Source organism: Nicotiana sylvestris, chromosome 7 (assembly GCF_000393655.2).
Source record: "Nicotiana sylvestris chromosome 7, ASM39365v2, whole genome shotgun sequence".
Lineage (NCBI taxonomy): Eukaryota > Viridiplantae > Streptophyta > Magnoliopsida > Solanales > Solanaceae > Nicotiana > Nicotiana sylvestris.
In genome coordinates, this window is record NC_091063.1 from 77,419,766 (window position 1) to 77,439,577 (window position 19,812).

Sequence of the window (19,812 nt, forward strand, 5' to 3'; positions counted from 1 at the left end):
TAAATAGAACATGTCGCGAACGGCGGGTGCATTTCATGTAGCGTGGTTCAAGGCATGTTTTAAATAACGTTAAATCCTCCTAAAAGCGTTTTAAAATAATTAAAAAGTGGTTAATAAGCTAAAAATGCACAATAGGTTTGAAACATGTAGTTAATCAAATAATAGGCCACATTTAACAGTTTAAGCGACCGTGCTAGAACCACGGAACTCGGGAATGCCTAACATCTTCTCCCAGGTTAACAGAATTCCTTACTTAGAATTTCTGATTCGCGGATTTTTAAATAAAGTCGAAATTTCCTCGATTTGGGATTTAAAATAAATCGGTGACTTGGGACACCATAAATATTCCAAGTGGCGACTCTGATAAATAAATAAAATAATCTCATTTCGATTTATGTCACTTTAATTGGAAAAACTCCCTTTTATACCCCCTCGAGTGTAAAAAAGAAGGTGTGACAAGTATTTATAAATATAATGTCATAACATTACTCAAATATTTTACGAAAAAATAATCTATCAATTTTAACTGAAAAATGAATGCCACGCAATCCAAAGTAATAAGTGAATAGTACTAAAGTAAATAAAATGGAAGCGAAAATATAACATAAATTGAAAATTCAAAAAAATAAATAAACATAATACTCTTATGTAAAAATTAGAACATAACATAAAATAAGTTTCAACATAATTTATGTAAATATAATTCAAAAGAAAAGAAAAACATAAGTCTATAGCATCATTCAACAACGAGATTCTACTTTAATGACATCACTCATTATATGCTAAATTTATTAATGATTCATTATTTCTAATATAAGAAGGAGTAGTTTCAAAACTAGAATAATAGCACAATTATGCTTAATCGAGAAAATTTAAAAAGAAAAATATGAGCAACTACATGGAATCACAAAAAATAAAGGTTGAAAAATGGGAATATTATTTAAATATTAAAAAGTAATCTATCATTCTAACATAGTTAAGTTTGCATATAACCTCATCAAATAACAAAGTTCAACTTTAATGACATCACTCGTTATAAGTCAAGTTTGTGGATGACTTATTCTTTCTAACATTAAGGGTATAAATTTTTAGAATAATTAGAATAATAACATAGCTAAACGTAATAAGAAAATAAAGAAAAATAATTAAGAAAAAAATAAAATATGAGAAATTTTGTAGAAACACGTGAAGTAAAGGTTGGGAAATGAGAAATAAGGAAATAAAAATAATAACGTAAAAAAATATTTGAAAAAAAGAATTTAAAAAGTTAAAAAAATTAAAAATTAAAAATTAAAAAAGAATAGAAATAAAAAGTAAATTGAAAAAATAAAAGAGATCAAAAAATAATATGGTAATTACATCATGAGTATTGCAGAGTATAATTACACCTCCTCGATTACATCCAATTACATGCTGACCGAGTAATTACTTAATCAGACAAACATGTCAAAACTGTGTAATTACACCCAATTGCATCCAAATCCAATTACAGGGTGGCTTTCCAAACAGACCCTACAAAATTCTGAAAGGTATAATGAAGCATAAAGAGACCTACCACCAAGTCTTATAGCATGTTTTGCCGAGCTTCTCACGAAGCCAAAAGTGCTTTTTTTTTTCCTTCTTAAAAGCACTTTTTTCTAACTTGAGGTGTTTGGCCAAGTCTTTTTGGGGGGAAAATATTTTTGGGAAGAAGCAGAAGCAGAATAAAGCAGCTTCTTCCCAAAAGCAGAGCAGAAGCAGTTTTGACTTTTCTTCTTACCTAAAATACCCTTAACAAAATATAGTATATACCAACATAACCGTGAAACCTAATACTTAGGATATTAATGTATAAGTATTTCTTCTTATTTTTAGGATAGCTTTCTAATATATAATGACATTAGGGGTGAATGCTTTTATATTTATTGAATGAATTTTAATATATTTAACTTATATTAAAAGAATTAAGTACTTTTTAATTTTATTTTCATATTTTACTTAAATAAAATGAAAAGATTTAATTATTACCTGTAATAACAAATTTTTGAGATTATTTATTTACTTATAATATTAACTATTAAGTAAATCTATTCATGTCCTTATTCGTAATTTGATACTTGAAAGTATTTTCTGAAAAGTTTGGCCAAACACAAATTATTGCTCAAAAGTACTTTTCAGAATAATTAGCTAAACATAAATTTCTTCTCTCCAAAAGTATTTTTTTATAAGCACTTATAAAAAAAACACTTATCAAAATAAGTTGATTTCTCCAGTTTGGCCAAACAGACTATTAGAGTGTGGTACTAGTCAAAATCTCTCAACGCGATAACTTCAACTAATTCTCATCGTCCCCTTTCTCCTTCCTGATTCCCCAATGTCATCGAAACCATTATTTTTATAAAGAAAAAGTCCAATCACTACTGGACGCTAAATGGCCAATGTCATAGAAACAATTATTTTAAGGGAGATTTTTGTTCCTATACCATATAGGAAATTATATTACCAAATATGTTCATAGTTTATATATTATCCGTTATGCTAATAGTATTTCTACAAAATATAAACAATTCATTAAATAAGGAATCATTGTAGTTGTAGGCTTCCTTATTTAGGGGCGCTAATATTGGGGAATTAAATATTTTTCCAGATATTTTACAACCATCTCACTCACGTATCAAACCACACCCCACGATTTCCTCTTCAATTACCCACGATTTCCTCTTCTAAAACCAGCGAAAATCTGTAACCCCTCCACCATTGACAACCATTAAAAAGCTTTGAATTCGAATTTGAGTTTTCAAAAGACATTTGTTTGTTTGGATTAGATGTTGTTGCAAAGAATTGAGAATTCTTTTTACGTCTCTCTCTATTTCTCAATCCCAAATTTTAGTAATACAAAGCAAAGGAAAAGAGAGCAGTCATTCCACCTTTGACAGCCATTAAAAAGCTTTGAATTTAAATTTGGGTTTTCAAAAATCATTATTTGTTTGGATTGAGTGTTGTTGAAAATAATTGGGAATATGGTTTGGAGTTTATATCTCAATTTTGAGGGGTTTGGTAAAGATTAGACTTGGTTTTGGTTGAATTTCGGATTGGAACTCGAAAAAGAAGAAGACATGACATACATTATATTACAGAAATTGTACAAAAATTGTAGACTGTTGTTTATTTATTTTTCTTTTATGCATTTACCTATTGTATGAAATTTGAACAATATTGTATAAAAATTGTATTTAAGTGGTATTATATTGTAGTTGTATATAACTTAGTAGATATAATGTACAAAAATTGTAGATAATTTGTAGATAAGTTGTATAATATATAATTAGTTGTATGAAAATTATTTTTTATAAATAAGATACAAAATATACAAAAGACATATTGTATAAAAGTTGTATGTAAGTTTTATGTTATTGTAGTTGTATTTAACTAGGTGGAAATAATGTGTGAAAGTTGTAGAAAATTATAGATAAGTTGTATTCTTCTATAACGGGAGATGTTGGCATATCAAGTAATTTTAGTGTTCCAGACGAACATGCATGAAAATAAAGATAAATTTTGTTATGAACAGTTTGTAGATAATTTGTAGAAATATTGAAATTCTGTATTTTCATATTAATTTTTCAAATGATATGTAGTTTTATTATAGAATAAATGTAGAAAATAAGCCATTGTGAGTCTTATTTGACTCATTCCTCACATCCAACCTATTCTACAAATTCACGCCTCTTTAAATATAATACAACCATACTTTCTTGAATTTAAAGGTATAGCAATATATATAACTTAAAAAACATCTTCTCCTCTCCACAAGTTAGCTCTAAAACAGAAGAAGTGGAATAACAAGCTCTCATCAAAACGTTTAACACAAAAGCACAAAGCTCAAAAATAAATAAACAACAGTCTATAATTTTTCTACAATTTCTGCAATATAATGTATGTCATGTCTTCTTCTTCTTCTTCGAGTTTCAATCTAAAATTCAGCTAAAACCAAGTCTAATTTTCACCAAAACCCCTCAAAATTGAGATATAAACTCCAAACCATATTCTCAATTATTTACAACAACACCCAATCCAAACAAATAATGATTTTTGAAAACCCAAATTTGAACAAAGCTTCAAAACTTTTTAATGGTTGTCAATAGTGGAATTACTGCTCTCTTTTCCTTTCCTCTTATATTACTGAAATTTGGGATTGAGAGAGAGAGAGAGACGTAGAGAGAATTCTCAATTCGTTGCAACAACATTCAATCCAAACAAACAATGTCTTTTGAAAACCTAAATTCGAATTCAAAGCTTCAAAACTTTTTAATGGTTGTCAATGATTGAGGGGTTACAGATTTTTGCTAGTTTTAGAAGAGGAAATCGTGGGTGATTGAAGAGGAAATCGTGGGAATTTGGAGAGAGAAACTTGGGGGAGTGGGAATATACGGTTGAGTAAAATTAGGATATTAATTAATACCATTAAAATCCTAAAATAGTACATAAATGGTAATTAGGTATATAGAAGGTAATTATATTAAAAGTTAAGCATAGAGGGTAATATAGTTTACTATATGGCATAGGAATATAAAAATTCCTTATTTTAATAAAGAAAAAACACAAAAGTCCAATCACTACTGGACGCTAAGTTCGGACCGAAAAAATCAGGTGTCATGCAGAAGCTAGCAAAGCAAATCTTGAACGACGATAAATCATACAACAAAGAGAAATATACCAAAAGAGACACAAATATCTAACGTGGTTCGGTCAACTGACCTGAGCAATCCACTATATAAAAAGAGAGTACAAAATATCGAGAGAACAACCTAACGAAGAGGCAAACACAAGTGACACACTAACACTTGTCACGTAAAGTTATCCTTCTAAACACAACTCTCAAGCCACATATGGCTACATTGTGGATGCTACTGAATGAAAAGGAAGGATCCTGAATTTATAGAAGTCCAAACTTTTTTCTATAAGAAAAAAGACTAGCCAAATATGGAAGACTTATATTTTCCATCTAGAAAAAGAAAAACCCTATTATGGTAAATATTTTGTCCTTTCCTTCATGAGATAGGAACACCAAATATGGTAAGAAAATCAAGACAACACCTAACAATTCTCCCCCTTAGCCTGAATTTTCTGACAAAATAAACTTGATCCACCTTCTAGACATAGCCTTCAACATGTCGCATCTCTAAATTTCCACCACAAAGTTTGTCTCAACGTGTGTAGCACACCGATCAAATTTTTCAGACAAAAATTACAAGTATCGTCAAATATGTTGTAGCTAAAACTGAACCCGCTAAGAGGAACCTATTTTCAACCTTGCTCTGATAACACTTGTATGTCGAGGAAGAGGCAAACCCGAAAATAAAGAAGATAAAGAACACCAAATTTTAACGTGGAAAACCCTTCAAATCGAAGGTAAAAACCACGGTATTACAAAGAACTAAAAACTCCACTATAACAATAAGAGGGTTACAAAAGTTCTCCAAATTGGCTACACAACAAATATTAAACACGGAGCAACAATAGCAATAATAGCAATAACTACTCAATTTAAGAAAGAGGAGAATCCACAAAAACGATGCTGATATTCGAGGCTCGAAATCAGATGCTACGAGCCTCCAAATCCGATCTCCGTCGTTCAAATCCAAGACCAAGATGTTACAAATACTCAGTCAAAATTAACCCGATCCAACGGTTAGCGAATCGGAAAACGTGATTTGAAGTTGGTTGGTCAGAATAAAAATCTGCAGCAAAAACAAATACTTTTCTTCTCTCTTCTCTCTTGATGAAAGCTCTCTCAAAAACCACTCTTATGTGCTTAAATCTTTCAAACTTGTACCAATGAGCATAGAATAATTCTCCAAAATTGTCCTATTTATAGATTATGAGCGGTGGTTTCTCTTGAAGCCAAAATCCACTCAAATAGGAATAAACACCGAATCCAATTTCGAATAGGAATGGAAACCAAAAGAGAATAGGATTAGACCATTGGGCCTTTGGCTGGAGAACATAGTGATGTGCCCAATAAACTCCCCCTCCAGCCAAGGGGCCAAATGTGTCTTCAAGTAGAGGAACTATTGATAGGTTTCACGCCTGCCAATATTTTGCAAAACGCATGCTTATCTGCAATCTTAACTACAAAGTCCTAAGGTTGCTCCATATAAATCTCATCATCTAAATCACCATGAAGAAAAGCAGTCTTGACCTCCATCTTCTCAACCTCTAAATCTAGACTCGCGGCTAAACCTAGAACCACACGAATAGAAGACATCTTCACAACAAGGGAGACAATTTCATCAAAGTCAACTCCCTTGTTCTGGCCAAAACCTTTAACAACTAACCTCGCCTTGTACCTAGGCCCAAAGGTATGGTTATCTTGCTTTATTATGAATATTCGTTTGTTAGATAAAGCTCTCTTACCTTTCGGCAATTTCACTAACTCATATGTGACATTCTCATAGAGTGACTTCATCTCATCTTCCATGGCTTCTATCCACTGATCTTTTTGAGTATATTGCATGGCTTCATCATAGCTCTCAGGTTCTCCCATGTCAGTCAAAAGTACATATTCATCAGGAGGATAGCGCATGAAATTTTGCTTCTCCCTTGTAGATCTTCTAAGAGAGATTTCAGGAGCATTCGAAGTAGTTACTTGAGTTGTGATGACCCAAAAGGTCATCTTATGTTTTAGAACTTGATTCTGTATTTTGAGGACTTTAAAACCTCATTTTATTCCTCTTCGATTTGTGTGCGCAGTCTGAGCGTATTTCCGGAAAGTTTTTATGTTGAAAGTTAATAAAATAAAAATTTTTGCTTTTAAAATTTGATTTAGTCGACTTCGGTCAAGGTTTTCAGTAAACAGACCTGAACTCGTATTTTAACAGTCCCGGTGGGTCTGCATCGAAATATGAGACCTGGGCGTATGCCCGAAATCAAATTCTGAGGTCCCTAGCTCAATAAATGAATTTTTGATGAAAATTGAAAGACTAAAAATTAAATGGTTTTAAGAATTTGGTTAATGTTTGATCTTGTTGGTAGGTTCCGGAGCCCGGTACATATCCAAAATAATATTTATACCCCATATCGCAAATGTGATATCTGCAGCTGAACAAATAGTTGGAAAACGGGATTTTTCATTCATTCTTCAATTTTTCAAAACCTAAAACACAAGAGGCGATTTTCCAAAGACCATTTCTTCCCCAAATCATAGGTAAGTAATTCTAAACTAGTTTATTTCAATCTTTCACTTTATTTTACAAGATTTCAACCTAGAATCTAAGATTTTCATGGTGAAATTGGGGATTTTTGGGTAGAAGCTAGGGATTTCGAAATTTGGGGATCTAGACCTCAAATTGAGGTCGAATTCCAAAATCAATTATATATCCGGGCTCGGGGTGAATGGGTAATCGGGTTTTGGTCTGAATTTTGGGTTTGGACCAAGCGAGCCCGGGTGTTGACTTTTGTTGACTTTTTAAAAAATGGCTTAAATTGAATTCCTTGCAATTGTGGGTAGTTCCTATGGTAGATTGAATTGTTTGGTTGGTAATTTGCTAGATTCTATTGGTTCGGAGGCTTATGTGAAGGGAAAAGTGGTGATTAAGGTTGGAGTTGGTTGTTGGAGCAAGGTAAGTGTTGTGTCTAACTTTGACTCAAGGGATTTGGACTCCTTGACTTAATTTGCTATGTGAAAATCCATGTGAGTAGCGTATAGATGAGGTGACGAGTACCTATGCGCTGCCAATTTATCTGTTTTTCCTGTTTTCTTCCCGTTCTTATTTTGTTGTTTTCCTGCCTTAGCTGCTACATGTTTTACTAGTATTTTCATGCTTAATTACTACTTGTCCGATATTGTCTTTAGTTGTTGAAGGTATTAGATGTCCCGTAATTTCATTGTCTCATATTATTGGCTTAAGCTGGTTTATCAGTATTTTATGGTATATTTCGAATTGGTTTCGCTGAGTAGTATTATTTGTGTGAAGTTTCATAATGTACAATCTTTCCGTATGCTTTGGTTTGAGGTTTAAATATTGTGGAGAGTTTTGAGTTAAATTGTGGAATTTCTATTTTTATTGTGTAATTGGTACTAATATAGTGGATCGGGCTGCACGCCGCAACAAGAGGAATAAAGGTGATATATTGAGGAGTAATAAGGGTGAAATGCTATTATATGGTGGGATCGAGTTACGCGTCGCAACATGAGGAATAAAGGGGATATATACAGGAGGAATAAGGGTGAATTGCTATTATACGGTGGGATCGGGTTGCACGCCGCAACAGAAGGAATAAGGGTGGATTGATATTGAGTAACAAAGGGTGAATATTCATATTGATATTGATTGTATGGTGGGATCGGATGCGCGCCGCATCAATTTATGTGTTTATGTATCTTTCTTCTACTGTGTAAGTCACTTTGTAGTTTTGCATTTCACTTAAGTATTGGTTATAGCTGGGTATTGATGAGACACTTGAGTTCTGTATTTGTTCCTTGCAAGATACTACTTATTTTGGCATGTTCTTCTTTCTGCTTTTATTATACATTGTATGTAGGTTATATTGTAATTGCCCCGTCGTAGCCTCGTTACTACCTCATCGAGGTTAGGCTCGGCACATACAAGTACATGGGGTCGGTTGTACTGATACTACACTCTGATCTTCAACCCATTGTCATATATATCCACATACTTGGTGGTGCTCGAAATCCCAATCTTCATCAGATATACTCTCGGGTTTATGAGCTGCAAAAATGGGTAGATGCATCTTCTTCACGAACAACAAATCTGTCATCTTGCTTCTCCAAACATTATAATTTCTCCCATTTAAACATATCATCTTACTCATATTCACCTCCATTCCGTAAAAACCTGGATAAATAACCAAGGCTCTGATACCACTTGTTAGGATCGAAAAAATCATATGTCATGCAGAAGCTAGCAAACAAATCTTGAACGACAATAAATCATACAACAAAGAGAAATATACCAAAAGAGACACAAACATCTAACGAGGTTAGGTCAACTGACCTACATCCACGACGGAGATGAGCAATTCACTATATAAAAAGAGAGTACAAAATATTGAGAGAACAACCTCACGAAGAGGCAAACACAAGTGACGCACTAACATGTGTCCCGTAAAGTTCTCCCCCTAAACACGACTCTCAAGCCCAATATGGCTACATTGTAGATGCTACTGAATGAGAAGGAAGGATCCTGAATTTATAGAAGTCCAAATATTTTCCTACAAGAAAAAGGACTAGCCAAATATGAAAGACTTATATTTTCCATTTAGGAAAAGAAAAAGCCTATTATGGTAAATATGTTGTCTTTTCCTTCATGAGATAGGAAAACCAAATATGGTAAGAAAATTAGGACAACACCTAACACGCTAAATGGCCAAATTTTTCAAATGCCTTCTTTAACTTAAGGTTTTAGACGAGAAGGTGGAACACTTTCTGTATATATTACAAATCTCAAGGTTGTTAACAATGTTTTCCTTATCTTCCCCATAAAGTGCATAATAATTTTTTACTCATGAGTTCTTGGTGGTGTTGTACAATTGCATAAAAGGCCGTTCATGGCCGTACATGGTGCTCTTATTCTAGAATGCATGTAAAAAGTTAAGTATGATACAACCTAGGGATAACCATACCTTAAAAGCTAGCTATAGAAGTGGGAGAGCACAAGGCTATATAAACCCCACATCAGCACTTTGTAGTACTGATGTGGGACGCAAGTTCCATTTCTTGCAATAACCATAACATGATCTTTGAATGCTCCTTAGATGTTGTACAGACCATAGTGTTTGCTTGAAAAGTCGCTCGTGTTTGGTAAGTTAGACTTATAGTGAAGGAACCCCAAAGAACTTGTTCATAAGAAAAAGAGTTGTATAAAATGTCAATATTTCTAATCACTCAATTTTCTATGGTAAAGTTCTGTAACCCCAAAACATTTTTCGAAAAAAATTACCCAAATGCAAAATACATTAGAATAAGGAGAAAAGATGAAGTATTATGTCCATTACAACTTCATTAATCTTTCACGTCTAAATTTCAGCCTTCAAACTTTCTATTCTAAAGTTGTACAGCTCCAAGGCAAGGATTAATTCATTGAATTAGAGAGGTTTCTCGGGAATTATTTGGATGGGAAGACCTTGATTTGGTGTTGGCATTGGATCCCTACTGAAGGTATCCTCTGTACAACATAGTTTCCATGTGAAATGCCTTACTAAGTAATGGATTGTTACTAAAGTTTCAATCTTTGCAAACTCATATCCAGGACATACACGGGCTCCCCCTCCGAATGCAATAAAGTTATAAGGGGGCAACGTTGCTTGGTTCTCAAAGCGCGCTGGATCAAATTTCTCTGGTTCTTGGAAAATACTGTTATCCATATGTGTCATAGCTGTTACCCAGAATATCTACGTGCGGCCATTAATCAGTGGTTAACTTTTGATCAGATATGATAAGGAAACAAAAGGCTATCAAAATTATTATATATCGAAGAATGGAAGATCAAAGACAGAGGGTTTTGATCTTACTTGCCATCCTTTAGGAATGAGGTAGCCGCCGTACTCAATGTCTTTTACAGCCTGCCTGAAACCTCCAAAAAGAGGAGGAACCATTCGGAGCGTCTCCATCGCCACTCTCCAGGTATACTTCATCTTGCTGAGGTCTTCCCAAGTTAGGGACTCTCCTGGTAACTTGCTTTGTGCAATCTCTTCTTGTTCTGTGAACTCACGGAGCTTATTTAGGGAAGCCGTAAAGCATAGGCTTAATTTCATGCGTGGTCACAGTAAAGACACAAAACTATCTTTTGTCACATTGAGAGTAACTAAATTTTATTCAATATAATAGTAATCTTTATCCACGGTAACAACAAAATATAACCATCAAGGTGACTTTACTATGATAATTGATAAAGTTTTGTGACTTTACTATTATAATGGGTAGTTTAGTGACTTTACTGTTATAGTGGGTAAAGTTGAATTGCTTTAGAGTGACGAAAAGTAGTTTCGCAACTTTATTGTTATAATTGGGTAAAGTTGAGTGACCATACATGAAATTGAGCCCAAAGCATAGAAAGATAACTCAGAATGAAATTCAGAGGAGTTCTTAGTTCTTACCTTTAAGGACAGCGGCATAGATGTTTAGCTAAAACTCTTATCATGAAGGTTATCAAGATGGATGAAGTGTCATGTCCAGCAACCATAATTAGTGTGATATTGTGAACTATCTCTTTTTCAGATAAAAGCTCTTTGTTGTTCTCCGCGGATGCTGAGCAAACAGGTGATAAAGGTCCTGGTGTGATGAAGCTGAATTGTGCTCAAACGCATAGCGCTTCTCACATACGAGTTGTTGCATCATTTTGCGGAGATCTGTGCTTGCCTTGAGGCTGCGGTTGAAGCGTGTAAAGGGCAAATTTATAGGAACTGACCACATTCCTTCCATCATCCGCTCGAAGCAGTGAACCATTTGGTCTCTTCGTGTTCCATGTTCAAGCCCGAAAAGGAGAGAGCAAACAATGTCGAAGGTGAGTGTCTTCATCAAAGGTAATACCTACAATCAATCAACACCATATATAGAAGTCAATTGTTAATGCCTAAGCTTAATGCATTCCCAACAAAGTGGCTTCAATATGTATTATATACCTCTAAAACGTAATATTTTACCTATATACAAGTGCAATTTTTCGATAAAGGATGGTCAACTGACTACCCTTGTGATGGTCAACTGACTACACTTGTGACCATGTAGCTTCGCCACTGCGTGACATACCTTAACTATTTGGTTGTCTTTCCAGTGCTTCTGAAGATGAATTCTGACTTCTTCTTCCATCTTTCCAACATAAAGCTTGAGACTTTCTGGCTTAAAGAATGATACAAGAGCAGCTCTAACGCGCTTATGATCTTCACCGTTGAGTTCCAAAAGGCAGCGATCGCCTAAAATCCTCTTGACTGATTGTGTCTGTGCATTACTGAGGACAGTGCAATCACTAGTGAATAGAAACTTGTTAGCAGCCTGTCCATAAATGAATACAGTGGGTTTGCCAAAGAGGCTTAATTTTGAGATAGGACCATATTTTTGTACTTTTTGCTCGAGCCATTTCTCTGCTGTATTCGCTCTCATTGCCCGTAGCAAGCCGAGGCTTTGACCGATGATTGGTAATCCAAGTGATCCTGGTGGAACTCTTTTTGATGTTCTTCTCTTCTGAACGAAGAGGAGGAAGATTGGGACAAGAATTGGAGAAGAGTTAAGATAATGTTCATGATTGAGATAAAAAGCAAAAGAGATTAGAGGCAAAGAATTTAGACTACAAATTTCAGACTTATAATGTTGTGTGTAGTTGACTTTGTTGGTTTCTGGAAAGGTATGTTAGCTCTGTTGGTATGTTGAGAGAAAAATATGCAGATATCAAACTATACTTTCTAATGTGATTCTCACTCAACCAACTTGTCCAAAAAGAATTTATTTTCGTAAAACGTGCGATTAATTTTTAAGCTTTGTTTTCTTTTTTAAATAATTAATTAAAGCAAGTACCCTCTGGTTCAACAATATGATGACAGCGGTGATGGAATCTTTACTAAGTCACATTGATGGATTGGATCTGCTGGTTTTCATCAGCAATATTTCTATTCTTTTAATTTTAGTTGATACTATTTTATATTTCATGTGCCTCATTGTTTGTGGCGACAAATCTGAGCCTCATTCGTCTACCCTTAGCCACCCACCCCGGCTCCCTAGATCAGGACCTACCATCTTCCCCGCCCTTATCTATTTTATCTCCCATAGTATTTATCTAAATTATATATTTTTCAAAAAACATTTTCACTTACCTAATCAAACACCATAAAATAAGTAAAAAAATCATTTATTTTTTAAGAAACCAAACATACCCTTAATTAGTACTACTTGTGATCTACATAGAGATTGGAGAATAATTTAACGCAGTAACACTGCCAGATGCCTCATGAAAAGCTCTATTTTAAAAGGCAGAATTGGGACTCGCTCGAGACTCGTCCCGGGGTGGAGCACTCGTAAAACGCCCCTGGGCTTATGTATGGGACTTAGTGTGAGCACGTGATTTTTGTTTTACGCGACAATCACTCCAAAAGAAACAAAATAATAGCAATTGGTCTTGCTGTACATTTGCTGGATTTTTACGTGGCATTTTTTTGCTAGTTATTTGTGATTTTGCCCGTGGTTGTTTTATTCAAAAAAAAACATAAAAAAAATATATATATATCTATATGTCGTGTGAACCGTAATCCGTTTATTAAAAGAAAAATAAAATGTGTGCATCCTTCATTGTATTTTGTCATTAAGTGTTTAGTATAATTAAATGTTAATTGTGTGATAATTGTTGTCCAATGTTTTACATGGTATTATTTGGCAAATTAATTTAAGGAATTAAAAAAAAAAAAAGAGTTTCGGACTTGGGCCAGTCCGATTTTAAAACAAACAAGCCCAAACAACCCAATCCAAAACCAAAATTACCTGGTCCAGTCCAGTTCAGCCCCTAACTATCTCAAACGGCGTCGTTTGGGTCGTGCCTGATCTGGGCCGTTGATCTCAGATTGATCAACGGCCAAGATCACTTCCCCATAACCCATAAAAAAAACCCGACCCATTCCACCCGGCCCGACCCAAACCCCTTTAGGTTGAAACGACACCGTTCCCTATCAGCCAAAAGATCTTGACCCTTCATCTCACCACATCCAACGGCCAAGAATCGATCTCTCACTAACTATATAAGCCTATAACCTTTACCCTGCCCCCCCTATCCGAACCCCCAGGCCTTAGTCGTCCCCTCCACAGACCTCAGTCCTCCAAACCCTAGCCGCCCCTGTATACCTTCGCCATGAAAGCCGGCGGCATGGACGTCGGTGCCCCCCTCCTTAACACCATAGATGCTCCTCACCGTCCTGGACCCAAATCCACCAACTACACATTTCGAATCCCCTCCCACCTTCTCGAATCTTCATTTGAAGATTCGAGTCGGAACCTGACTTACACCAATCGACTCCAGACAGTCCCCGGACCCCCTCGTGACCAAACCATGCTTGGTTTGGTCCGAATCTGACCAGGGAAACATGAATCCCAGATCTGATTTTTGAACCCTAGGGTTCCTCGTGACTGGTCTGTATCCATTTGAGCCAAAGTGTTTAGGGTCTAATGGACTTTAGTCGAAGTGTTCTCAGTGAGAACACTTCGATTAAAGCCCGTTCAACCCCAAGGAGGTTCTTTTCAAGTACGAGTTTGGTCTTCTGATTTTTCCAAGGATTTTTAAGGTAAGTTTGTTTCTCTTTGCTTTATTCATGTCATGTGTTTGTTAAAGGTCCGTTTGTATGGCCGAAATGTTTTGTTCAGTTTGTGTTTCAGACTTTCATCAACTGTAGTTGTCCACCTTGCCCGGGCCCTTGCATTTGGTCAAGTCCTTCTTCATTCACTAATAATGTTTGTGTGGTTAAACTGCATAGTTAGTTGAATTCGAAATTGGTCGATTATTTAGTTCCCAAGGGCATTTTGTTTTGACAGTGTAATTTGAATCGCATGTTTGATACTGTTAGATTTCTAATCCTTGGCTTTGATTGTATATGTTGTAATTAGTATAGTCGATTCGATACATGTCGTCGAATAGTTTTAGCTGTTTGAATAGTAACATTTTGATTTGTCTTGCTAAACATTGTTTGAATCAAATTGAGAATCAACTATATCTACTTATAATTGATGTATTTGAATCAGAAATATAAAAGGATTGACTTTTGTAACTGCAATCTGAATTGGAGGGCATGTGCACTTGTGCACAACATGTGCATTAAAGGCCCTTTTCGGATTAAAATAGTTTGACAGCATATGCTGTCAGATTATATTCCTGCTGCCCATGTCTGCTTTTAGTTAATAAAATGGGAAAGAGGACTGTCAGGGAATCTCATGGGGGATTTGATTTTTTAAACATTGAGTGGAAAGACAGTAAGAAAGGGAGGGGGTTCTGATTTTCTAACAGGCTGTTAAAGGGTTGATTTTAGGCTTATAAAAGAAAGGAACTTCCATTAGAAAAAGGGGGACTGGATTGATTTTGAAAACAAAAAATTTGAAAAAGGAAAAGGCAGGCAGATTTTTAGACTAAACTCAGACTTTTGGAGATTTGATTGTTAGATATATACAGACACCTACGAGAGAGGAAAAGATACAGAAAATCAACAACTGTTTCTTCCTTGTTTGTGTGATTCTCAGTTTGTTCAACCTGTTCAATCAACTCTGTTTTCTTTCAAGTATCAGCTGAGTTCATTGGTTGATTCACATTGTTTGTTTCTCCTGGATTCGGTCTGTCTTGGAGCTTTGTTTCTACTGCATTATTTGCTGCTGTCTTTCTGCCATTTTTCCATCGGCTCTAACTGTATCTTGCACTGGGAGCTGTTCTATTTGTTACCTGTTGTTACTGATGCTGTTTCTGTTGCCATTGTCATTCTATTGACTTCCTTTCTTCTTCGATTGTAAGCATTCCCAGGTACACACTCCTGAAACCTTGTTGGCTGAAAGTTTGAAGTTTGAAGCTGAAATAAAGAAATGAACATCTGTTTACTTTACAATCCTTGTGTTCAAAAAAATAGTTTGAATGGTAGCTGGGTCTGTATTTGTTTAAGTTAGTTCCAACCACGATTGCTCTGTATGAGTTATGCACATCTTGATTGACATATCAGATAATATTGTTTGTTAGATCATACGTATTTTCAATGTGTATAACCATTAGGTTTCGATTTAGCTATGACAGTATAATATAGAATCGTGGCAAGCATCTGTATGTATTTTGTCTAGACTTTTGAACTGTCAAATCTGTTATATTTGGTTCCATTTAATTTCAAGATAAATGTACCCCAAGCTAATTCTCATGTGGTGTTACTTTAACAGGATGGCCATGTATGCCAACCCTCTCGTTAGATTACTTGTTCCTATATAGGTTCGATATGGGTTTCGATATAGATTCACTGTTTCGAAATAATGCGACTACTTTTTGAGTTCAATTAATAGTAGTTTTCCTAATAAACAACTGATCTCATTTATCAAGCCCAAATGAGCTAGTTTTAAAATTCAAACTGGAAGGTCGTTTTAATGTAAATTTAGTGTACGTTATTAGTTTGCTTGCAATCCCCCTTAGCAAATTAACAAAGTTCATTCACTCCTTGAAGACAAGGCATGAGGTAATTCTCATCTCATAAACAACCAATTAGGTAATCAAACAAAATTCGGATTCGTCAAACATAGTAGATATTTAGTATGTGGTTGCTTAAACAAGTAAGTTTGGTCTTTCTCTTTTATTTTTAGAGACAAATGTAATAGAAATGTAGTCGCTTTAGGACATCCTTTTCTAAAATAATGAGACGAGCCTCGCCAAATAAAAATGCAAATTGCGGGGCCCTCAATAACTAACCATAAATAAATATTTAGAATTCAGGACAGGCCGTTTAGTGAATTTCATGGCCTTCCCCAAAGATAATAACGCGTTAGACTCTCTAGGCGCGGCTTAATTAAATTACATTCTTAAATTCGGGTGCGCATTTATGTGACCCAAATTCAAATCTCGATGGAGTCGAAATGTATTAATAACTACGAGTGCATTGATTGCGACGTGGTTCGAGATGCATTTTCACGACGTTGCAATTCTATAAAAAATAAATGATAATAATAAAAGCGGTTTAAACTTAATAAAAGCACATAAGTCACAACATGTATTTAAATCAGATATTTAGCCATTATAACAATTTAAGCGACCGTGCTAGAACCACGGGATTCGAGGGTGCCTAACACCTTCCCTCGGGTCAACAGAATTCCTTACTTAGAATTTCTGGTTCGCAGACTTCATTTGGAAAAGTTGAAAATTTCCTCGATTTGGGATTCAAGATAAACCGGTGACTTGGGACACCAAAAACCAAACCTTTCCCAAGTGGCGACTCTGAATTAAATAAATAATCTCATTTCGAATATTGTCACTTAAATTGGAAAAACTCCCCTTGCGCATTTTACCCTTAGAGTTGATTGAACAGGTTGAACAAACTGAGAATCACACAAACAAGGAAGAAACAGTTGTTGATTTTCTGTATTTTTTCCTCTCTCGTAGGCGTCTGTATATATCTAACAATCAAATCTCCAAAAGTCTGAGTTTAGTCTAAAAATCTGCCTGCCTTTTCCTTTTTCAAAATTTTTGTTTTCAAAATCAATCCAGTCCCCCTTTTTCTAATGGAAGTTCCTTTCTTTTATAAGCCTAAAATCAACCCTTTAACAGCCTGTTAGAAAATCAGAACCCCCTCCCTTTCTTACTGTCTTTCCAATCAATGTTTAAAAAATCAAATCCCCCATGAGATTCCCTGACAGTCCTCTTTCCCATTTTATTAACTAAAAGCAGACATGGGCATCAGGAATATAATCTGACAGCATATGCTGTCAAACTATTTTAATCCGAAAAGGGCCTTTAATGCACATGTTGTGCACAAGTGCACATGCCCTCCAATTCAGATTGCAGTTACAAAAGTCAATCCTTTTATATTTCTGATTCAAATACATCAATTATAAGTAGCTATAGTTGATTCTCAATTTGATTCAAACAATGTTCATCAAGACAAATCAAAATGTTACCATTCAAATAGCTAAAACTATTCGACGGCATGTATCGAATCGACTATACTAATTACAACATATACAATCAAAGCCAAGGATTAGAAATCTAACAGTATCAAACATGCGATTCAAATTACACTGTCAAAACAAAATGCCCTTGGGAACTAAATAATCGACCAATTTCGAATTCAACTAACTATGCAGTTTAACCACACAAACATTATTAGTGAATGAAGAAGGACTTTACCAAATGCAAGGGCCCGGGCAAGGTGGACAACTACAGTTGATGAAAGTCCGAAACGCAAACTGAACAAAACATTTCGGCCATACAAACGGACCTTTAACAAACACATGACATGAATAAAGCAAAGAGAAACAAACTTACCTTAAAAATCCTTGGAAAAATCAGAAGACCAAACTTGTACTTGAAAAGAACCTCCTTGGGGTTGAAAGGGCTTTAATCGAAGTGTTCTCACTGAGAACACTTCGACTAAAGTCCATTAGACCCTAAACACTTTGGCTCAAACGGATACAGACCAGTCACGAGGAACCCTAGGGTTCAAAAAATCAGATCTGGGATTCATGTTTCCCTGGTCAGATTCGGACCAAACCAAGCATGGTTTGGTCATGAGGGGGGTCCGGGGACTGTCTGGTGTAAAAATGGGGTCGATTGGTGTAAGTCGGGTTCCGACTCGAATCTTCAAATGAAGATTCGAGAAGGTGGGAGGGGATTCGAAATGTGTAGTTGGTGGATTTGGGTCCAGGACGGTGAAGAGCATCTATGGTGTTAAGGAGGGGGGCATCGGCGTCCATGCCGCCGGCTTTCATGGCGAAGGTATACAGGGGCGGCTAGGGTTTGGAGGACTGAGGTCTGTGGAGGGGACGACTAAGGCCTGGGGGTTCGGATAGGGGGGCAGGGTAAAGGTTATAGGCTTATATAGTTAGTGAGGGATCGATTCTTGGCCGTTGGATGTGGTGAGATGAAGGGTCAAGATCTTTTGGCTGATAGGGAACGGTGTCGTTTCAACCTAAAGGGGTTTGGGTCGGGCCGGGTGGAATGGGTCGGGTTTTTTTTATGGGTTATGGGGAAGTGATCTTGGCCGTTGATCAATCTGAGATCAACGGCCCAGATCAGGCACGACCCAAACGATGCCGTTTGAGATAGTTAGGGGCTGAACTGGACTGGACCAGGTAATTTTGGTTTTGGATTGGGTTGTTTGGGCTTGTTTGTTTTAAAATCGGACTGGCCCAAGTCCGAAACTCTTTTTTTTTTTTTTAATTCCTTAAATTAATTTGCCAAATAATACCATGTAAAACATTGGACAACAATTATCACACAATTAACATTTAATTATACGAAACACTTAATGACAAAATACAATGAAGGATGCACACATTTTATTTTTCTTTTAATAAACGGATTACGGTTCACACGACATATAAACATATATTTTTTTTATGTTTTTTTTTTTAATAAAACAACCACGGGCAAAATCACAAATAACTAGCAAAAAAATGCCACGTAAAAATCCAGCAAATGTACAGCAAGACCAATTGCTATTATTTTGTTTCTTTTGGAGTGATTGTCGCGTAAAACAAAAATCACGTGCTCACAGCTGCCCCTCTTTGTTCGGAAACACGAAGAGTTTTCGTGCAAAGATAAAGTGAGCGGATTATGAGCGATTTTTGCCTATTGGACTACTCCGTGCGAAGCGTGTTTTGAAAGATTTGACCGAATCTTCGCTTCAAAGATTTCCTACATATCCTGGGCTAAACAGGAATCAGGTCGATGTAGTTCGGGAAGCTTCGGTAGCTGGGACTACCATGGGATTGCAATGCTTGTTGTTACTGTTGTTGTTGTTGTCACCTGCTTTACTAACCGCCTTATTACAACCAAAGAAAAATTAAAACTGAACTAAATACTTATATGCAATGCCAACTGCTAGTTACAAGATTCATATCTATGATTCTTTTGCGACTTGATCTTGAGTCTTAGCTGATTGTGCTTTGGAGACTTCGATCCGAATCTTGATGCTTGCGAGTTGTGGCAACTTGTTTAATCTCCGGGATACTCAGTGAGACGTGACTGGCAGAGTTCTGGACCTTAATCAAATCCTGGAGCGATCCGCCTTTCATTTTCTCCGGTATCTTGGGACATCTTCTTTTGTCTTTTTCTTCTTAGATTCTGAGTTGAGACTCATCTGGTGGGTCGTTTCGATCCGTGT

The 19,812-nt window shown here is 35.8% G+C and overlaps 1 protein-coding gene and 1 pseudogene across 1 annotated transcript; both read right to left on the reverse strand.

The window, feature by feature from the left end:
* Positions 1 to 9,774: 9,774 nt before the first annotated feature.
* LOC138872624 (beta-amyrin 28-monooxygenase-like) lies at positions 9,775 to 10,757 on the reverse strand. Its single transcript, XM_070150973.1, has 2 exons — positions 10,513 to 10,757; positions 9,775 to 10,392 (listed from the first exon to the last, which is right to left on the reverse strand). The coding sequence occupies exons 1-2, from the start codon at positions 10,753 to 10,755 to the stop codon at positions 10,087 to 10,089; spliced, it is 549 nt and encodes a 182-aa protein (XP_070007074.1). The 5' UTR covers positions 10,756 to 10,757; the 3' UTR covers positions 9,775 to 10,086.
* Positions 10,758 to 11,086: 329 nt separating this feature from the next.
* Positions 11,087 to 12,346, reverse strand: LOC104241188 (taxane 13-alpha-hydroxylase-like; annotated as a pseudogene).
* Positions 12,347 to 19,812: the final 7,466 nt, after the last annotated feature.